This window comes from Littorina saxatilis, linkage group LG2 (assembly GCF_037325665.1).
Source record: "Littorina saxatilis isolate snail1 linkage group LG2, US_GU_Lsax_2.0, whole genome shotgun sequence".
NCBI classification, from domain to species: Eukaryota; Metazoa; Mollusca; class Gastropoda; order Littorinimorpha; family Littorinidae; genus Littorina; species Littorina saxatilis.
This window is the reverse complement of record NC_090246.1, coordinates 52,535,223-52,555,769: the sequence shown is the minus strand read 5'-3', so window position 1 is coordinate 52,555,769 and position 20,547 is coordinate 52,535,223. Positions and strand designations below refer to the sequence as shown.

The 20,547-nt window shown below is 42.7% G+C and overlaps 1 protein-coding gene across 1 annotated transcript; it reads left to right on the top strand.

The window, feature by feature from the left end:
* Nucleotides 1-15,035, top strand: LOC138959233 (uncharacterized). Its single transcript, XM_070330628.1, has 7 exons — nucleotides 1-108; nucleotides 1,559-1,958; nucleotides 4,455-4,681; nucleotides 5,040-6,159; nucleotides 6,686-6,875; nucleotides 11,167-13,372; nucleotides 13,880-15,035. Exons 2-7 carry the CDS (start codon nucleotides 1,601-1,603, stop codon nucleotides 14,057-14,059), a joined length of 4,281 nt encoding a protein of 1,426 aa, XP_070186729.1. The 5' UTR covers nucleotides 1-108; nucleotides 1,559-1,600; the 3' UTR covers nucleotides 14,060-15,035.
* Nucleotides 15,036-20,547: the final 5,512 nt, after the last annotated feature.

Below are 20,547 nucleotides of genomic sequence, written 5' to 3'. Positions count from 1 at the left end.
TGTCTTTTACCGAGCGACGGTCGTCGTGCTTGCCGCCTGTTTACATTGCAAGATATTCTATTCCCAATATGATCGGGCATTAACAGTGCAGGCCAACATACAAAGCAGGTCAGTCCTTTGCCACACGTTTCGTCCAAAGTCGTGCATGCACGTATGTTCTTGGCCGAAACTGAGGTACCATCCAATGATCCATACAAAAAGATGTCTCAATTTTTTTTACTTTGACTGACCATAGATATCCCTTGTCTGTATAGATCTATGGACTGACTGAGTGGTATATCTTGCACCCTTGCGATTTTCTGAACCGAAATAGTACAGGGTGACCCCCAAAAAAGAGTACCCAAACAAAACGTCATAAATTGAACAAAAATAAAGCAATCTTCATAAAATGTGTGTACACAAGTAGCCTCCGCATGATTTGCACATAAAATGTTAGCGTTCTAGCTTGTCTTTCAGGAAAGTTATGCTCATTCTACAGAACATGCTCCAAATGGCCTCCCCCGGATTTAAATCCCCCAGATTTCTATCTTTGGGGGTTCCTGAAAGACAACGTCTGCAGGAACAACCCACAGACAATCACAGAACTCAAGAGAGCCATCACAACAACCATTCGCGGAATCTCGCAACAGGAGTGTGTGCGGGTGATTAATAACTTTGCGCGGCGAGTTCAAGTTTGCCTGAAAGACAAGCTAGAACGCTAAAAATGTTCTGTGCAAATCATGCAGAGGCTACTTGTGTGTGTAACTGTAAATAAATGTTATGAAGATTGATTTATTTTTGTTCAATTTATGACGTTTTGTTTGGGTACTCTTTTTTTGTGGTCACCCAGTACCAGCAACTCGCAGTCATAAGCAAGCAAAGCTGATAAGGCCGGTTCACTTATTTCCAAACCAAAACAGGAAAAGATCGGAAGTGGTGTTATGCACTGGAACGTTTGCAGTCACACACATTTTATACAGACTTACGGTGAAAATAAAATATGGCACGGTTTCAAATTCAACTTTTGCTAGTGGTGATGGTCAGGAAAATACATATAATAGGCTTACTCCCGTTTCCAACTGAATAGCGGCTTTCTTTTTAGTTGACTTTTGCAATGACATCAGTCATATTAACCCATAGTCTGTCCTATGGTATGTTCAAGGTACCATTCCGGGTTCTCAGTCATGTAAACTAAGCTCATGTAGCGATGTAAACAATCACATGTTCATCAACACATGTCTCTCCGGGCTTTTACATGTGCCGGAGTGGATCATCATTACAATATCTCTGATGTAAACAATCATGTTCATCACCACATGTCTCCCTTGGCTTTTACATATGAGTAGAGCATCATTTCTCACTTGGGCACATAGGCCTACTGAAATTCAGCAGCCTGGTCTGACTGCTTGCTGTGCAGTTGTGGTGAAGTGATTGTAATACCATGTCGATCTGCAAAAATTAATTCAGCAAAAAAATCATACTTTCCACATGAAGCAGGTAAGGTGTTGATGCTTGATATGTGTTCAAATGAATGGATGCTCGTAGTCGTATGCCATAAAAACCGTGAATTTGTTGGCAGATCTGGGGTGGTGTGCATGATAGGCGCTTACAAAAGATCATAATGTTGGAGACGTGTCGTCGAGCCCTGACAGCACAGTCACTTCGGGTTCAGCGCGTTGACCTCGATGTTCCCTACCTACCGAACAAACACGAAGACTTTGACCAGGACGCTTACACGGAAGACAAGGCGAAATGGTTCCAGCCTAAATGCAGCCTGGGCTACCAGCACCCGTCCGTGGTCCTTGTGGAGAGGATTGTGGACAAGGAAAAGTGTGTTGTGGACAAGGTGAAGAAACCTAAAACACAGACCGGTGAACGATCCGGAGCGGGTAAGGGTGCTGGGCTCAAAGCCGGATTGCTCTCTGAAGCAGACAAGACAGCCTCACCGGGTGTAATACGCAGACTGGAGCTGAGCACAGGTAAGACCCAACATACTTGATAAGAAAGCTAGGTGTCTAGGCATCGCAGATGACTCCAACGTCAGTCGCTCTTTACCCCCCGCTCCCCAGCATGTCGTGAGAGGCGACTAACGGATTCTGTTTCTCCTTTTACCCTTGTTAAGTGTTTCTTGTAGAATATAGTCAATTTTTGTAAAGATTTTAGTCAAGCAGTATGTAAGAAATGTTTGTACTGGAAACTTACATTCTCCCAGTAAGGTAATATATTGTACTACTGACGTTGCAAGCCCCTGGAGCAAATTTTTGATTAGTGCTTTTGTGAACAAGAAACAATTGACAAGTGGCTCTATCCCATCTCCCCCCTTTCCCCGTCGCGATATAACCTTCGTGGTTGAAAACGACACCAAATAAAGAAATAAAGAAAGAAAGTCGCTCTTTAAAGGCACAGTAAGCCTCCCGTAAACCATCACAGAGCTCCCCGAGCGTCTACATATAGTACAAGCATACTTCCATTTAAACGCTCACCGAACGGGAACATCCTGGCTGCTTTCTGTCGAGCGTGAGAAATTTTCAAAGAATTTATTTTCGTGGACTTGGCCTCAACAGCAATGGCGCCTCGTTTTGGTGCTGGACGGCTGTTGTGAATACCGGAATTCACGCCCGGACAGTAAGCCTCCCGTAAACCATCACAGATACTGTCAAGCTTTTACACACAGTACAAACACCCTTCCATTTGAACGCTCACCAAACGGGAACATCCTAGGTGCCCTACGTAAAGAGCGAGCAATTTTTAAAGAATTAATTTTGCAGATTGTCTCGAACACTTTTTGGACCCATCCTGAACTCGGGTCAAACATGAGTTACTTCCCTTCGGGTCTCATTCTATCGATGTAAACTGGCGATAGCCGTGAATCGATGATTATCAAAATGTTTTTGGACCGTGGTGCGTTTTTGCGCTAGACCTAACTTTTAAAATCTAAATAATAAATTGACAGCTTGTTACACAAACATTCTTTAATCATGAAAAAATTCTTTTTTCATCAAGACAAGATCAGTACAATTCGAAGTTGTGAAAGTTTGAAAAAAGACAAGAAGAGCAAACGCTCGATCGAGTCACTTTCGCAGTTCTGAATATTATATGAGGCATCAGATGGACAGGAAGAAATTGCTATTCACAACACAATGAGTCACGTTCACATAAAATTTGAGCCCGGTCACTTTTATAGTTTCCGAGAAAAGCCCAACGTTAAGTTGTGTGTTGCCGAACAGAAAAGGCTAGTTATCTCCCTTGTTTTTCTGATAACGTTCGTAAAAGGCTACAGATGTAAATACTTTGATGTAAAGAATAATCCTACAAAGTTTCAATCACATCCGATGAACTTTGTCAAAGATATAAAATGTCTAATTTTTCCTTTGACGCTGACCTGTGACCTTGAAAAAGGTCAAAGGTCAACAAAACCATCGTTAAAGTGTAGAGGTCATTGGAGGTCACGACTAAACAAAATATGAGCCCGATCGCTTTGATAGTTTCCGAGAAAAGTCCAACGTTAAGGTGGTGTCTACGGACGGCCGGCCGGACGGTCGGCCGGACGGCCGGCCGGACAGACTAACACTGACCGATTACATAGAGTCACTTTTTCTCAAGTGACTCAAAAAGCCCGGAAGCAGGGTCACGCAAGGGTCGTAGCAGACGACGGTTTATCAGTGCATATCGCTGTTCCTCTCAACAGTCAAAAGCCATCGCTAGAGTTCTTGTGAACCACAGCCGTTTGTTTCGTGCATAGAAACGTGCTATTGTAAATAAGCTCACATCGAGTCGCATTCAAATGACTAACTGACGACTACATTGTGAAAAAGGGAAACTGGATCACACGGGTTCACGATGGCTCAGGGGTAAGATAAACCACGCAAAAATAAATTCTTTGAAAATTGTTCGCTCTTTACGGAGGGCACCTAGGATGTTCTCAATCGGTGAGTGTTTAAATGAAAGGGTGTTTGTACTGTGTGTAAAAGCCTGACCGTATCTGTGATGGTTTACGGGAGGCTTACTGTGCCTTTAAGTGTGATTCTGGCATTCAATTTCTAGAAGAAAAAGAAATGCATGCTCGTCTGCAAGTAACTCCAGACTGATACACCCCTGATATAAACTCGGCGAGTGGGGTAAGGGGTGGGGAATGGAGTTTGATTTATTTTCTGAGAACGCATTTGTGGTCAATGGTCGGTCACGATCGAATACCCCCAGAACTTAACTTTACAGACAGCAGAAAATAGTTTGTTTCCCCCACTTTATTCCGTTTCAAAAAGCGGGCATTGGACTGAACAAGTTCATCTACTTGAAATCTGACAGCCTCTTTTACTCTATTGTCAATGCCCTAGACTCTACGTGTCAGTCAAGTTCAGCTTCTATACTCGCATAACCGGCTTGAGAGGGTAGACGCGAGCATCCACATTTTCAAAGCCAAGAAAGCTTTCATGATTTCCTTCATGTCCTGTGTGCACTGACTGCTCTATGTGCAGGGAGTTTTTTTGAGTTCTTGTTCTCAGACCGTTGGGAGGAAGGCTGTCTGTTGCGTGTACTGAAGGGGCAGTTGCTGGATGACGTTCTGTATGCCTTGACGAAGCTGGAGAAGTACCACAACGTCATTAGCTACGTCACCATGGCCTACATCTACAATCAGGACAGGTCTCTTCAGCCCTGCATCAAGGGAAGAGGTGACGGGCAGAGGACCAAAAGCATCAATAATGTAAGATGCTTACTGCTTAGACAAATGATTTTGTTTGAATGAAATGCGCGCGCCGGCGTGTGTGTGTGTGTGCGTACGTACGCTGTGCGCGTGTGTGTGTGTGTGTCACGTGTGTGTGTGTGTGTGTGTGTGTGTGTGTGTGTGTGTGTGTGTCACTGTGTGTGTGTGTGTGTGTGTGTGTGTGTGTGACGTGTGTGTGTGTGTGTGACGTGCGTGTGTGTGTGTGTTAATGCAGCTTCTAGCTTTGTTTAATTAATTTTTCTTGTAGACATTTTCGTCAACCGAACTCCTTCCTCCCTGGTTTATGGGGCCGCTGCGATTCTATTGCAAAAGCAAAATTTTTTCTGTTATTTAACAGGACACAACCAAGATGCGAAAGGTCATGCTGGAATTTGACGTCTTCTATCCCCAAGAAGGCCTTGAAATAGACAAAGATACACTGGCCATGGCTGACGAACTTGAAAAAGCGGCGCCTCTTGAGCAACAAACTCTCAGCCCTAGTGGCAGTGAACTTTCGCCTGAGAATGAACAACGTTCACGTCGAGGTTCAAGCAGGCCTTTAAGTGCAAGAGTGGACAAAGGAGACTCTATGTCGGTGAAAGAAGAAAAATATGACGTATCAGCCAGCACAATCCCAGAGGTCGAAGTTCTTGAAACTAGTGGCACAAAGGAGGATGAAGCTGATGACTTGCCCATGAAGGACGTCTCTTCGTGTACCGAGGTTCCCACTGACAAACCAGCAGACACACCATCTAAAGTGTCATCAGAAAGTTCCTCTGCTGAAACATCTACCAGTCAACTATCGCTTGAGACAGCGCCAGCCGGCGTGGACTCGGAAGGTACGGGTGTGTCTTGCATGGACGCCGTTGAAACAGTCAACGGAAAAAATACGCATATTTCTGTGACCACTGCGCCTGCCTTTGTCAAAACAAAGCGGCACTTGAAAGCTGGTTCCGTTAGCGTTGGCGGCAGACATGAATCTCACCATATACATGGAGAGAAAGGCAGAAATTCACCACTGAATCGCAAAATATCCACGGGAGCGCCGACCATGCTAGGGAATGCTATTCCTGGTGTTGTCAAAACACAAAATCCTGCGGGAATGCGTAGAGTGAGCTTTGGTGGAGCTCGTGTCACAGTCAAGGCAGGAGGAGAGAGTAACATATCTTCGAGGCCACGAAAAAGCTCTTTTTACGTGGGGACTTCTACTGATTTTCCGCCGCCCTACACTCCGCCTGACGTTAACAAAGCTGTCCGAGATGCCAAAACTGATTGGCCTTCTGATGTGAACAGAAAAGCGTATGAAGCTGCAGGGGACACGAGAGATAGTGGCCGTGTAAGCGGTGCGCAGCAGATGGATAACATACAAATGTTATCTGCAAGCCATTCGGAAGACCGGGAGAGTCACCTATCAAAGGACCCGAAGGTGGACGGAGGAGACAATGGAGACACCTCGACGCATCAGCCTGCACAAAATGGTATGGAATGCTCATTGCATAGTTCTTAAATTGTTCATCCCGCCCTAACAGTCTTCTCTCTCTCTCTTTCTCTCTCTCTCTCTCTTTCTCTCTCTCTCTCTCTCTGCACACACGCTCTCACACACACGCACGCACACACACGCACGCACGCACACACATACACACGCACACACATACACACTCATGTTGATTATCAATTCAAATGTTATGAAACAGAAACACGCAAAGTGTTTCGGAACTCTATGAGTCATGGCAAGTAAGGTATTTATCAGTTGAAGCGGAGCAGCCCTCTTCTCTTTCAGCCCGGCCCCCCACCCTCTCTCTCTCTCTCCGGCTCTCTCTGTCAGTCTCTTCGAGTATCTCTCTCTCTCTCTCTCTCTCTCTCTCTCTCTCTCTCTCTCTCTCTCTCTCTCTCTCTCTCTCTCTCTCTCTCCCTTCGCGGATCCGATTGCGGGTAGACACGTATTGAAGTCATCATTCAAATTTGGCTAATCTTCTGATGGAACAAACATTAAACTGTTAACAGGAAAGTCTTCAGACAGAGACAAGCCACCGGTTAAGTGCAACATTCGGGGTTTGCTGCAGCCAAGACTGCCGCACGTGAGTTGCTTGACCTCCTACCATATGGTCCGAGAACCTTTCATGCAGCGACGAGACCGCCAGCAGCTCGTCTTCCCCTCCATTGTCCCACCGACGTCTGCTCCCAAAGCGGATGCGTAAGTTAGAATGTTTGGATAATCCCGGATTATATTGGCACCCATTTGACTACTGGTTAAAATCCACGTTTATATATTGCTGCGAAATTATAACTGATGCCATGAAATACTCATGGAGGCCATATTACAGTGCTGAAGTGACACACTTTTTTTTAAGAGTCTGCTCTTGCGAGCGCTGCAGCACATCATCAGAATGTTTTGGCCGTATATGAGTATATAGCTCAACGTCAAGCATTTAAAAAGAAGCTTCACTACTGCATACAATCGGGAGGGCACTTGTGCAAATACGTACGTCAGAGAACACAAAATAAAACGGAATTCTGGGAAACCTCTTTGCTAAACTTGATTTGGTTTTTTCCCCCACAGTGTTTGAACTAGTCTTTTTGACTCGCCTGAGCTATCAGGAGAAAGTGAAGTAAACATTCTCTTTACCATTATTGTATATATAGCTATTCTGATGGACACGTGGGGGGATTCGGAGGCTGTGATTGGATGGTCTCACACATCCCTTTTCCGATCATCAAAGCATAACGCTACGAAAGTTGGCCATTTTTGCCGATATCCAAACGATATCGGCAATAACAAAGACGCATGGTTCCGGTTTCTTCCACGTGTATAAAGTACACGCATACCTCGCCAGGCTTGTGTCTGTGGCTAGTCGACAGACGATGCAATTTGCTTTGTGTGTGTTTTTGTTGTTGCTTACTGTACATGACATACATTACGTGTAAAATCCAGTTCTTTAACTGGCAGCAAACCTTGCAAATTTCCAGAAGCTGCAATCTGAAGCGACCTATCTCTGATTTTTGCAGACGATCTCTCCAATCACCAATGTTTAACACAAAATCAGCAAACTCTCCTGTCACATAGAACGTCCATTGTGTAGTGCAATGTTGAAATGAAGTTACCGGTCTGAAACATTTCGTCGTTTCTTCTGAGACAATCCTTGTTCTCTTATCATCTACAGATTTACCGCAGTCTTCACCACGCGAATTCCCAACAGAAGTCAGACTTTCGAACATGCAATCTACGTAGGCAAGCATGATACGTCATAACGTCATATGATTCCTAAGATATTGACGTAATGCTAAGCATCCGGTTATCTTGAGTTTTCTCCGTAATACATGTCCGTGGGTTTTTCAATGTTCGGTTATTTCCGTGGCTTCATGCAGAAAGGGAACCGTCGTCTGCAATCAACGACATGGACCATTCTGGTCCTTGTTGCTGACAAAAACATGATTTTAACACAGAATTTAATGTCAGAATAGCTATATAAACGCTATTGTGTTTTCATCGTAGCAATAGGGTCCGATATTTAGACTCGAACAAGTATAATGCGACTCGTCTTCGACTCGTCGGCATTATACTTGTCTCGTCTAAATATCGGGCCCTATTGCTACGCTGAAAACACAATAGCTGTTAATGAAGCTAGACTCGAACAGCAATTTTTTCAATGGATTGATACACAATGCAATCCTCTTCATAAGAACACTCAATGAAGGTACAAATCTGCTTATCAAAACTTTTATGATAGAGTGGAAATCCAAGAGCAGGCAGAAATTTTGGCAGAACCTCTCTTTTTGAGTCACTTGAGAAAATGTGACTCTATGTAATCGGTCAGTGTTAGTCTGTCCGGCCGGCCGACCGGCCGTCCGTAGACACCACCTTAACGTTGGACTTTTCTCGGAAACTATCAAAGCGATCGGGCTCATATTTTGTTTAGTCGTGACCTCCAATGACCTCTACACTTTAACGATGGTTTCGTTGACCTTTGACCTTTTTCAAGGTCACAGGTCAGCGTCAAAGGAAAAATTAGACATTTTATATCTTTGACAAAGTTCATCGGATGTGATTGAAACTTTGTAGGATTATTCTTTACATCAAAGTATTTACATCTGTAGCCTTTTACGAACGTTATCAGAAAAACAAGGGAGATAACTAGCCTTTTCTGTTCGGCAACACACAACTTAACGTTGGGCTTTTCTCGGAAACTATAAAAGTGACCGGGCTCAAATTTTATGTGAACGTGACTCATTGTGTTGTGAATAGCAATTTCTTCCTGTCCATCTGATGCCTCATATAATATTCAGAACTGCGAAAGTGACTCGATCGAGCGTTTGCTCTTCTTGTTGAATAATAAATTTAAGATTGCTGAGAAAGTAATTAATTATGAGGAATGGAGTAATGAAGATGTATTTTATGTTAGACTTAGAGACATATTAAAAGACAAGGGCAGTTTTTTAAACACACAAGAATTTCAAGCGAAAACTGGGGTTCAGGCTAATTTTTTGAAGTATTGTGGGTGTGTAAGTGCTGTTAAAAAATATTTGCAAAAATGTGACCTAGCTATAGATAGCTGCAATTATATTCAGCAACCAAAAGCACTTGTTTTTTTGGAAAGTTTGCAGAAGGGTTCAAAACGCATATACGACATGCTGATTAGCAAAGTAGATTCTCCAAAGGCATTAAAAAATTGGGAAAGACTGTTGGATAGAGAGGTAGAATGGACAAAGGTTTTTTTTAGTTACAAAGAAAATAAAAGAAGTAAAATTAAAATGGTTTCAAATAAAAATCAACAACAGAATATTAGTAACCAATTCAATGCTGAAAGACATTGGGGTGATTGCGAGCAACCAGTGTAGTTTTTGTAATGTAGAAAGAGATACAATTTTGCATTATTTATGGTTATGTGAGCATACTCAGTCATTTTGGACTGAGTTTGAAAAACACATGAAGGAGAAATGTCAAAACTGCAGCAGACTTGCACTCAGCCCCACATTAGTATTATTTGGCTATGACCCAAAAAGTAAGACTGATGAGGGTTTTGATTATATTTTATTACAAGCAAAGTTTTGTATATGTATAAATGTAGAATAAATAAACTAAAACCATCATTGCAAATGTTTCTCAAAGAACTGTCTTACTTACACAAAGTTGACAAATATGTACACCAAATGGAAATGAAGTAGGCCTATACATGGTTTTTTGACTCACATGCGAAGCAAAAGTGAGTCTATGTACTCACCCGAGTCGTCCGTCCGTCCGTCCGTCCGTCCGGACGTCCGGACGTCCGTCCGTCCGTCCGGAAAACTTTAACGTTGGATATTTCTTGGACACTATTCAGTCTATCAGTATCAAATTTGGCAAGATGGTGTATGATGACAAGGCCCCAAAAAACATACATAGCATCTTGACCTTGCTTCAAGGTCAAGGTCGCAGGGGCCATAAATGTTGCCTAAAAAACAGCTATTTTTCACATTTTTCCCATTTTCTCTGAAGTTTTTGAGATTGAATACCTCACCTATATATGATATATAGGGCAAAGTAAACCCCATCTTTTGATACCAGTTTGGTTTACCTTGCTTCAAGGTCAAGGTCACAGGAGCTCTTCAAAGTTGGATTGTATACATATTTTGAAGTGACCTTGACCCTGAACTATGGAAGATAACTGTTTCAAACTTAAACATTATGTGGGGCACATGTTATGCTTTCATCATGAGACACATTTGGTCACATATGATCAAGGTCAAGGTCACTTTGACCCTTATGAAATGTGACCAAAATAAGGTAGTGAACCACTAAAAGTGACCATATCTCATGGTAGAAAGAGCCAATAAGCACCATTGTACTTCCTATGTCTTGAATTAACAGCTTTGTGTTCCATGCTAGGTTTAGTTATTTGACCTTGACCCTGAAGGTCAAGGTCATGTAAAGGTCAAGGTCAAGCATGTGAGTCGTATGGGCTTTGCCCTTCTTGTTTAAAGAAGTGGCTACCATACAATACCTTAGTCGAACAATGGAAAACATAATACAGTTTATATCCGTATTTTCCAGTTAAATATCATGTTTTTCCGTTGTGTCTTTTTGTTCTCCTGTTTCATTTACAGAGGATTCACTTATGATTTGTCACATGAAGATAATTCACAACTGCTGTGTTGTCACATGTTCTTACGATATTGTAAATGTTGATGCCTGAATAAACCATTAAAAAAAAAAGATACAAATTTGAGAAAGTCAGGTCTCAAATAGATGGGAGTCTTTAATTGGGGGTAAAGTTACGGAGATTATGAACAGAACATCTGAGAAAACGGTCTTGAACAGGGAGGGAGTCTTATATCGGGGGGTGGGGGGTTTACGGGAGGAAGTCCTCTTATATTGCCATTAGGGGGGGGGGGGGGGGTGTTAAAAGCAGAGTTTCGCTGTAATGAGACTTGATGATGGCGAGTCGTACGAGCATTTGCTTTGTTGTCTCGCGCTCTCTCTCTTCTTTTCTTTCTTGTTGCGTTGACAGGACTGGCCCAGCATGGAACGATTTGTGGACAGACGATCTCTACCTAGGTCCCAGAGAGGAGGATGGTGGTGTAGAACTGGTCGCCTGTGAACCCATCTTGGAGCAGTACCAAGTGTTTACAGAAGAGGACTGCGTTTCACAAAAGTCCCCCTTTTCCAAACAACGAAAGGATATCATTGCACTGATCAAAAAGGAAGAGGCCCGTATGGAAAAAAAGACGCCCGTGAAGAAAGGTCCTAGCAAGAAAAAGAAGGAGCAAGATGATGATGATGATTCCAGCGACGTTGAGGTTGACGATCTAAAGTGCGTATCTTGGATAGATCCAGCCAGGGAAGAACAGCAGAGGGCGGACATAAATCTCATGAAATCTGAGCTTGTTGCCACAGAGACACGCCATGGGATGAAGCAAGTGGGGATAAAAACCAGACTGAAGAGGAAACTAAACTCACGGAAGCTAATGAGGAAACAACAATCTAAGCAGCCTATGCAAGAGCCAGAGTTAGGTGTAGAATCGAATATGGTTGCTTCTGATCCAAAGGCCGTTGTCTTTTCTGACGGCAGCTCCAAGTTGACGGCGACAGGAAGGAAACCAATGCCTGTGAATCCTTACTTTCGGTCAGCTGAAGCTTCCTTAGCTTCCTTAAATATTATAAAAAGATGGAAGAAGTGCCCAGGGTTGGATGAGTTCTATTATTACCTTCAAGGTATGGGTGAGGAAGAGGTATCCTCCCTTCTTTGGCAACAAAGCAAGTCCAAGGGTGCCCGGGGATGGTCAGTAGAACTTGATTGTGAAGACACCACTTCCAGCACATCTTCAGACACTCAGATAGTAACAAAGGAAAACTCGGAACTCGAAGGGAACGCAGAACGTTCAAACAATGCGAGCACGACGGGGAAAGACCAAGCAGCAAACAAAGTTGAAATCAAAGAAACCCGCATGACCACCCCAACCTGTCGTCCGCCTTCTTACCCCAGGCAGGACAAAACAATGTCTGAAATGCGACCAAGGTCAGGTCTTGCTATCACACCCTCAGGTACACATCTGCTGAATGAGAGGCAAGAACAACTTGTCCGTGAGTATGGCTGGCAGATCAGTAAACTGGATCCTTGGCACATTTCCGTTCGCTTTGCAACATCCAACATAGGTCTGCAAAATGACCTGCTATGGCGACGGGAGAGGATGTACAAGCTTCTCAGAGAAAGGAAGCTGATCATAAAGTTGAATCAGGGACGCGTGTTGTCTTTTACGCACAAGGTAGAGAAGAAAGGGACTTCCAGCAAGCCTCGTCTAGGTATGCAAGAGCAACTGAGGGATAACGTTCCAAAGCTGGCCTCGATGAGATCAAAACCAAAGGACACAGAGACATTTTTGTCTTCCAATTCCAGAATGGCGGCAAAGACCGTGACAACAGAATTGAGACCCAGAAAAAGTTCACTGAAGAAAGCTGTAGTTGATGACGATGGTAGAGTTACATCTACAAAAGGCGAAGGCAACAATGCAGGAGAGAACAATCAATCAGACATATCTGGTCTTGATAATGCCCAAAACACTCAAAGAGGCAACACAGCAAGCAGTGTGGCGTCAAGAAAGATGGAAGGGAGTCCTCCCTCTTCAACATACCCGTCTAAGATGAATAACAAAGATGGGAAAGTGTTTCATAACACACCAGAGAGGGAACCAAATGGTCTTTCACAAGGTTTAGGATCTCGTAAACAAATGAGCATTCCTTGCAATGACATAGCGCCTTTCGTTAATGACTCCATGATACCCAACGACATTGGAGAAGAGGACCTGGCGCGACTGATGCTGCTGAACAAAAACTTTGACTTACAGAAGCTGAAAAGCACCTACAGTGTTGAACAATTTTTTGCCAACCGTGAAGATGCTGTTAAGAAGTACAAAGAACTTATGAAACGTTACCAACACCCAAAGACGAAGAAACCCCCGAAAGCCACCACAAAGAGTCCCAAACAGAAGAAAGATAAGTTGCCAGCAAATGAGCCTGACTTTACTGAAACAGTGAAGGAAGAAGAAGAAGAAGAAGCCCCTTCTCCAATGATTATCGGGAAGATGAAACATTTCGAGTTTCTTCAAAACAAGGACCATAATATTATACCCAATGCCATGAATCGGCTTGCGAGGCCCCACAAGATTAACCTCACCAGGCCGGATGAGCTGTTGGACTATTTGCTCTTGGCTATGCAGGTGAGTGTGTTTTGTATGCCCCTATCTGAATGTGGTTAAACATGGGATACAGCTGGAGAGAGAGGGAGGGAGTGGAGAGAGTTTAATTTGCTGTCCTCAACCTTGGGTCGCTTCGGATGGTGACTTCCATTATAGCAGCACTCCCTGGCCTGTGCTGCCTGGGGGGTCACTGTTCAGGAGAGACAATGACAATTCTTTATTTTACGAGGGTAACAGAATAAGTAGAGAGAGAGAGAGAGAGAGAGAGAGAGAGAGAGAGAGAGAGAGAGAGAGAGAGAGAGAGAGACTCGGAGAGAGAGGGGGGGGGAAGAAAGATCGTAATTACCACCTCTCCATTTCAAGTCAGATGCTGATTATTCTACCCAGCAATTGCTTACTCCCATCCAACTCTCACGAGTTTACAACACACAGTCGTACGTCTGGACGCTAGCACACTTTCACACACACACATACAGAGCAAACAAACAAAACTCCTCATAATCACCGGCTTGAGTCACCTTTTTACAGATGTTCGTGGTGAGGAAGGAGAGAGCAACAACCGCTCACCCTTTTCGCAGTCAGCTGAGCATCACTTTCACCAGATGGCCATCAGAAGATGAACGATTGGATGCACCAGTGCTTCCCATGGGTAAAAAACCCCAGTTGGTGACCGCAGCTTGTCAGGCGCTGCTGACAGAGACAGGCTGACGGCAGGTCTGAAGCAATCATCAAGCGGCTTAGTTTATTGGGTGATATATTTGTATCATTAATGAAAAAACGCAGGGTGGGGATTGTTGTTAACCCGTGATTTGTAAAAATGTACAACAACTGTTTTACAAATCACAGTAAATGCGCCCGATATTTTTTTGTCATCTCCAAACTCAAGGGATCTTTTTTTTGACTCACATGCGAAGCAAAAGTGAGTCTATGTACTCACCCGAGTCGTCCGTCCGTCCGTCCGTCCGTCCGGACGTCCGTCCGGACGTCCGTCCGTCCGTCCGGAAAACTTTAACGTTGGATATTTCTTGGACACTATTCAGTCTATCAGTACCAAATTTGGCAAGATGGTGTATGATGACAAGGCCCCAAAAAACATACATAGCATCTTGACCTTGCTTCAAGGTCAAGGTCGCAGGGGCCATAAATGTTGCCTAAAAAACAGCTATTTTTCACATTTTTCACATTTTCTCTGAAGTTTTTGAGATTCAATACCTCACCTATATATGATATATAGGGCAAAGTAAGCCCCATCTTTTGATACCAGTTTGGTTTACCTTGCTTCAAGGTCAAGGTCACAGGAGCTCTTCAAAGTTGGATTGTATACATATTTTGAAGTGACCTTGACCCTGAACTATGGAAGATAACTGTTTCAAACTTAAAAATTATGTGGGGCACATGTTATGCTTTCATCATGAGACACATTTGGTCACATATGATCAAGGTCAAGGTCACTTTGACCCTTATGAAATGTGACCAAAATAAGGTAGTGAACCACTAAAAGTGACCATATCTCATGGTAGAAAGAGCCAATAAGCACCAATGTACTTCCTATGTCTTGAATTAACAGCTTTGTGTTGCATGACCTTGGATGACCTTGACCTTGGGTCAAGGTCACATGTATTTTGGTAGGAAAAATGTGTAAAGCATGTGAGTCGTATGGGCTTTGCCCTTCTTGTTTTTTAATTCACGGGGCGCACCCAGCGATTTGTGAAATGTTTTACAAATCACATAAATGCGCCCGATATTTTCTTGTCATCTCCAAACTCAAGGGATCTTTTTTTTCCCATTACTTTATTGTCCCATCGCTGAGAAATTCGGGTCGCTTCCTCCTAGTGGAAAGCTAGCAGCAACAGAGTCACACTGCCCCAAAGTCAAGGGATCTATTAGATTTTGTTAAAAAAAAATTCATTACTTTATTGTCCCATCACTGGGAAATTCGGGTTGTTTCCTCCCAGTGGAAAGCTAGCAGCAACAGTCGCGCTACCCCAAAGTCAAGGAATCAATTAGATTTTTTTCAATTTTTTGTTCTTCTTCTTCTTCTTCTTCTTGCATTCGCCGTCACACCATCAGTTTAGTCTGCGAGACGAATGACGTCGTGGCTTCCAGGTCTTGTCTGCTCCCATAGAGTTTGGTGCGGAGAGGGACTGATGCTGGCCTCTAATTGGTTTGAGTTGGGGGCATGTCATTAAGACATGTTCTGGAGTCTGGTCTTCCAGACCACAGGGACAGGTTGGTGATGGGGTCAGTTTCAGCTTCCTGAACATGTGGGCGTTGAGGCGACAGTGACCAGTTCGTAGTCGCATGATCACTACTTGCTGCCATCGTTCTAGGAGATGATATGCGTCTCTCGTGGATTGTGGTCGCATTGCTGCCTTCACGAGGGCTTTCTTTTCAGCGAAGCTGACCGGGTTGTCTGGTTGTTCCTCCCTGGCTCCGAGTTTGGCGAGCTCATCAGCTGTTTCATTGCCTGGAATTCCGCAGTGTGCTGGAACCCATTGCAGGACTACTCGTCGAGTCTTGGCAATCTCCTGGAGTTTCTCCTTCAGACGAGGAAGTTTGTTTCCTGCAAGGGCTTCCAAGGCAGACAGTGCATCAGAGAGGAAAACAACTTGGGGGCATTCGCTTTCCGAGTCATTAATCATGGAGGCTGCTTGCATAATGGCCTGAACTTCTGCTGCATAGTTTGAGCAGTACTTTCCTGTTGGTATCCCTGCTGTAGAAGTGTGCCCCTCATGAGATCTGACAAGTACACCTGCTCCTCCATTGCCCACGGCGTTTGTTGCTGAACCGTCTGTATCAGTGTATATGCGTGAATCCAGGCGTCTTCAGGGTACCGTTCAGCAATCATGGCGAGTGTTAGGGTGCGCCTGGCAGTGTCGTTCTGGGAATCTCCTGAGGTAACGTAGGGGACTGTGGTGGAGATGTGAAGATTCTTGTAGTCTTCATTCCATGGCTGCGGCAGATCTGAGAAACTGATTGGTAGTGCTGATGGAGGTACAGAGGCTTGGTGCTCTCTGGCAAGTCTCTTGCTTTCATGTAAGAAGCTGCTGCGCTTGAGGCGGTTCTTTGTCAGGTTATCCATCCTCTTCTTCATCGGATGCGCAGGCAGGCACTTGAATTTCTATTTTTTTTTTCTTTCTCATTACTTTATTATCCCATCGCTGGGAAATCCGGGTTGTTTCCTCCCAGTGGAAAGCTAGCAGCAACAGTCGCGCTACCCCAAAGTCAAGGGATCTATTAAAAAAAATTCATTTTTTATTCATTACTTTATTGCCTCATCGCTGGGAAATTCGGGTTTGTTTTCTTTATTATGCTAAAAATCGTAATATTTTACCTATCGGGCCCAAATCTCCCCCCACCCCCCAGCATAGAGGCTCTAAACAACAAATATTAATAATAATAAAAGGCAGGTATTACTTTGTGGAATGCAATATTTTTACATTTTTACAAATCGCGGTTTTAGGTTCGACGTAATTTTAAAAATGTTTTTACATTTATACAATTCACGGGTTAACAATTGTTCTCATGTAGGTGTGTATACACATGATTATCGGAATTAAATGTGCAGGGTTTTCTGTGAAAGAATATTGTTTTGTGACTATTTTTGAAATCCTATGAGCACATGCTGAAAATGTTCAAGTACTGTAATGTGAAAACTCTACAAGCATTGTTTCCTCATTCTCCAATACCAAGAATATTTTGGGTTTTACCTAGGAGCAGAGAAATAGGATGAGTTGGTATTTGTAAAGCTTTATTATACATTTTATTTGTAGCTATATGATTCATGCCTATTGCTTCAAAATGAGTATTTGAGATTTTTACTATTTTAGTCCAGTGGTTTTTTTTATTTAGGACGCCTGTTGTTTTTTTAACCACTTTCGGTCAATTTGACCATGGTTAAATTGCCAGTATGTATAGTGTACATGGACACATTTTGTCTGGAGCTATTTTGCAAAGTTTTGTGACCGTGGCTTTTATAAAATTTAGATTGAATCTATACCCATTTGTCACAAGGGAGGTGTGTGTGTGTCACTGTGTGTGGGTGTGTGTGGCCACAGCAGTGAGCAGACCTGGGAACCCCTGTTTTGCACTTGGTGTATTCTCAATCAAACTTAGTGTATTTTCAGAAAAATTAGCGTACTCGATCCACACAGCATTTCAACATCCATGATTCAAACATGTTTCACATGCGTCCATCGCACCGTTTATTAAGTTTACCAATATGCTTAAAACTAATTCTTCTTTCAATGGTTACTGACATAAACTGTAATCATGTGTCAAAATACTGGATCGGCTTCGGGATGCGCTTGTGAAGAAAAGTAGTCTAGGAATTTTTCTCGTCATATTGTGTTCCACTGACCGTACTGCTCGTATTCTAGACAATCATGTGTACAAAATAAGGCGAAATCGTATGGGTTCCCAGGTCTGGGTGAGGGTGCATGGATAGGATATAAGCCTGCTTTGGTGAAAGTTACAGATGAGAATGGCAGACTTGCAAGGAACATTTAAAGTTTGTCTAACGTTTTGTATTATATTTACCTCTACAAACTTTGTGATACAGTACTATTTATTTTGTTCCCAGTACATGTTTTACATTTGTTTTAGCAATAAAGATGAAAACACTGAATTGCATTATGAGGCATTGGAATTGATTTCGCAGATTTCCGCGAAAAAAAAATTACGTTTCAGCGAAAATACAAAAATGTCCTCAGCAAAAAAAAGGTAAATTAAATTATATGTACCGGGTATACTATTGTCTCTATCCATTATTTGCTTACACGAGAACTATCAAAATATTGGTCTGAAATGCTTTCTTTCTTTCTTTCTTTATTTGGTGTTTAACGTCGTTTTCAACCACGAAGGTTATATCGCGACGAGGGAAAGGGGGAGATGGGATAGGGGAAAGGGGGGAGATGGGATAGAGCCACTTGTTAAGTGTTTCTTGTTCACAAAAGCACTAATAAAAAAATTGCTCCAGGGGCTTGCAACGTAGTACAATATATGACCTTACTGGGAGAATGCAAGTTTCCAGTACAAAGGACTAAACATTTCTTACATACTGCTTGACTAAAATCTTCACAAACATTGACTATATTCTATACAAGAACCACTTAACAAGGGTTAAAGGAGAAACAGAATCCGTTAGTCGCCTCATACGACATGCGGGGTGCAGAGAAATAAGGATGTGGAAAAGAAGACTTTTGGTAAGTGAAATAAAGGTGATGGATCCAGTCAGGTAGAAATAAGACAACAAGAAAAGAATTGGAAAACTGCAGGGAATAGTAGGGAGAGTTTTCTTGGAAGGAAATATAGGTGAAAGGACTGGTAAGGCAGAAATAAGACAAAAGAAGAGAAGAAACAGAACCGTTAGTCGCCTCTTACGACATGCTGGGTAGCATCGGGTAAATTCTTTCTAGTCCCAACCAATATGGGACTCCCCCTAACCCGCGGGGGGTTGTCTGAAATGCTAAAATTTGTTTTCTGTCCTGGGGCCTTTGCCCCCCTGGTCCCCCCAACCTCTGCCCCTGTACCCCGCCGAGGCCTAGGCGCCCCTGGACCTCAGCCTATTTTCAGAGTTTTTTTCTATTTTGGAATTCCCATGCCTGATTATACTTGCTTAATTTCTGTGCTTCTCCTCTTTCCAACACTCCCCTTTTGTTTACTTGTGCAAGCTGAATGATGCTTTACATTTACAATGCATAATAATATATAAACAAATACATAGATATAACATTATAATATAAACAAGATCACCATTAAACCAATGCCACCACCATCAACACAACCACCACCACACCAGCAAAACAACAACACAAACAAAAAATCTTTGACTCATGTAATTTTTGTCCTTGTGTTTAGCTAGTTACATTAAAGAACAGAACATAAAATAGAAATACTGGCCATCACTACATTGCATGAAAGACAAGTTCAGTAGCAAACACAAAAACCGCTTGCACACTAAACAGGAGCCAGCATAAATGTGTGTCAGATCTTCGCAATTCTATACTGAATAGCTAGCTGCATTACACACGTTTAAAATTGGCCATGGTGTCTGGCAAACCATGGCTACTGCACACACTGATTGTAAACAACCCTGTCTTACATGCAGCAAAACTAACATAAATATGCAAGCTAGGCATAAGCCTATGCTGCTCAAAGCTGTAAATGTTTACTGATTTGGTCTATTAACTGTTTAACCCACACACAAAAACAACTTAAAAAGGTTTAAAGGTGGTCGTCTACATTTTTGCTTTTTTTCAATAATCTTATGGTTAGATTTCGATAAAAAGTTATGTCAGATGATGAAAGAACCATGGGGAAAAAAGTTATAGAAAAAAAAAGATATGTGTAAAAATAGTTTTTACACCCCCGGTATAGGGGTGTGTATAGGTTTCGCTCGATGTGTTTGTTTGGGTGTTTGTTTGTGTGTTTGTTTGTGTGTTTGTGTTCGCAAGTAGATCTCAAGAATGAACGGACCGATCGTCGCCAAACTTGGTGAACAGGTTCTATACATTCCTGAGACGGTCCTTACAAAAATTGGGACCAGTCAAACACACGGTTAGGGAGTTATTGGTGGATTAAAATTATACAAGGACATCTTCATGGTCAAAGGGAAATAACCATTCTCACTCAGTCACTGCCACCAACTGAGAAGGTTATTTCCCTTTGACGGGGGTGTTTTTCCTACCTCATAGGAATTTCTTGTTATTTTTGGGTTGTGTCTCTGACACTTCCAATATTTTGTTTTCTGCTTCCTGAGAACATGTGCTTTACCTCAAAATATCGACCAAACAAATTCATGTCACTATGCTGACAGTCACGCCCACACAGTCACAGCAACAGTTTGACACTGGGTATTGGAGCGCTGTCCACGACTTTTTTAAACGAACGAAATGCACGGTATTCGAGAGGAGTTTTGCCCTCGGCATTTCCCAAATAAGGATATCCTACTATGCTGGAATACTACAATGAATTTTCAAACGGCTACCCTTGCTTCGTCCTTCTTGATCGAAGGGGGATGTATTTTTAATATTTGTAGGGAATAGACTCAGCATTTTAATGGTCAAAACTCAAATGTCTATTTATGTATAAAAATGTAGACGAGGACCTTTAAGCAAATATCTGTCTTTCCTTAATAAAACCGAACAAGTTAACAACCAGAAATAGAAAAACATATCACAGGTGATAATGAAAAC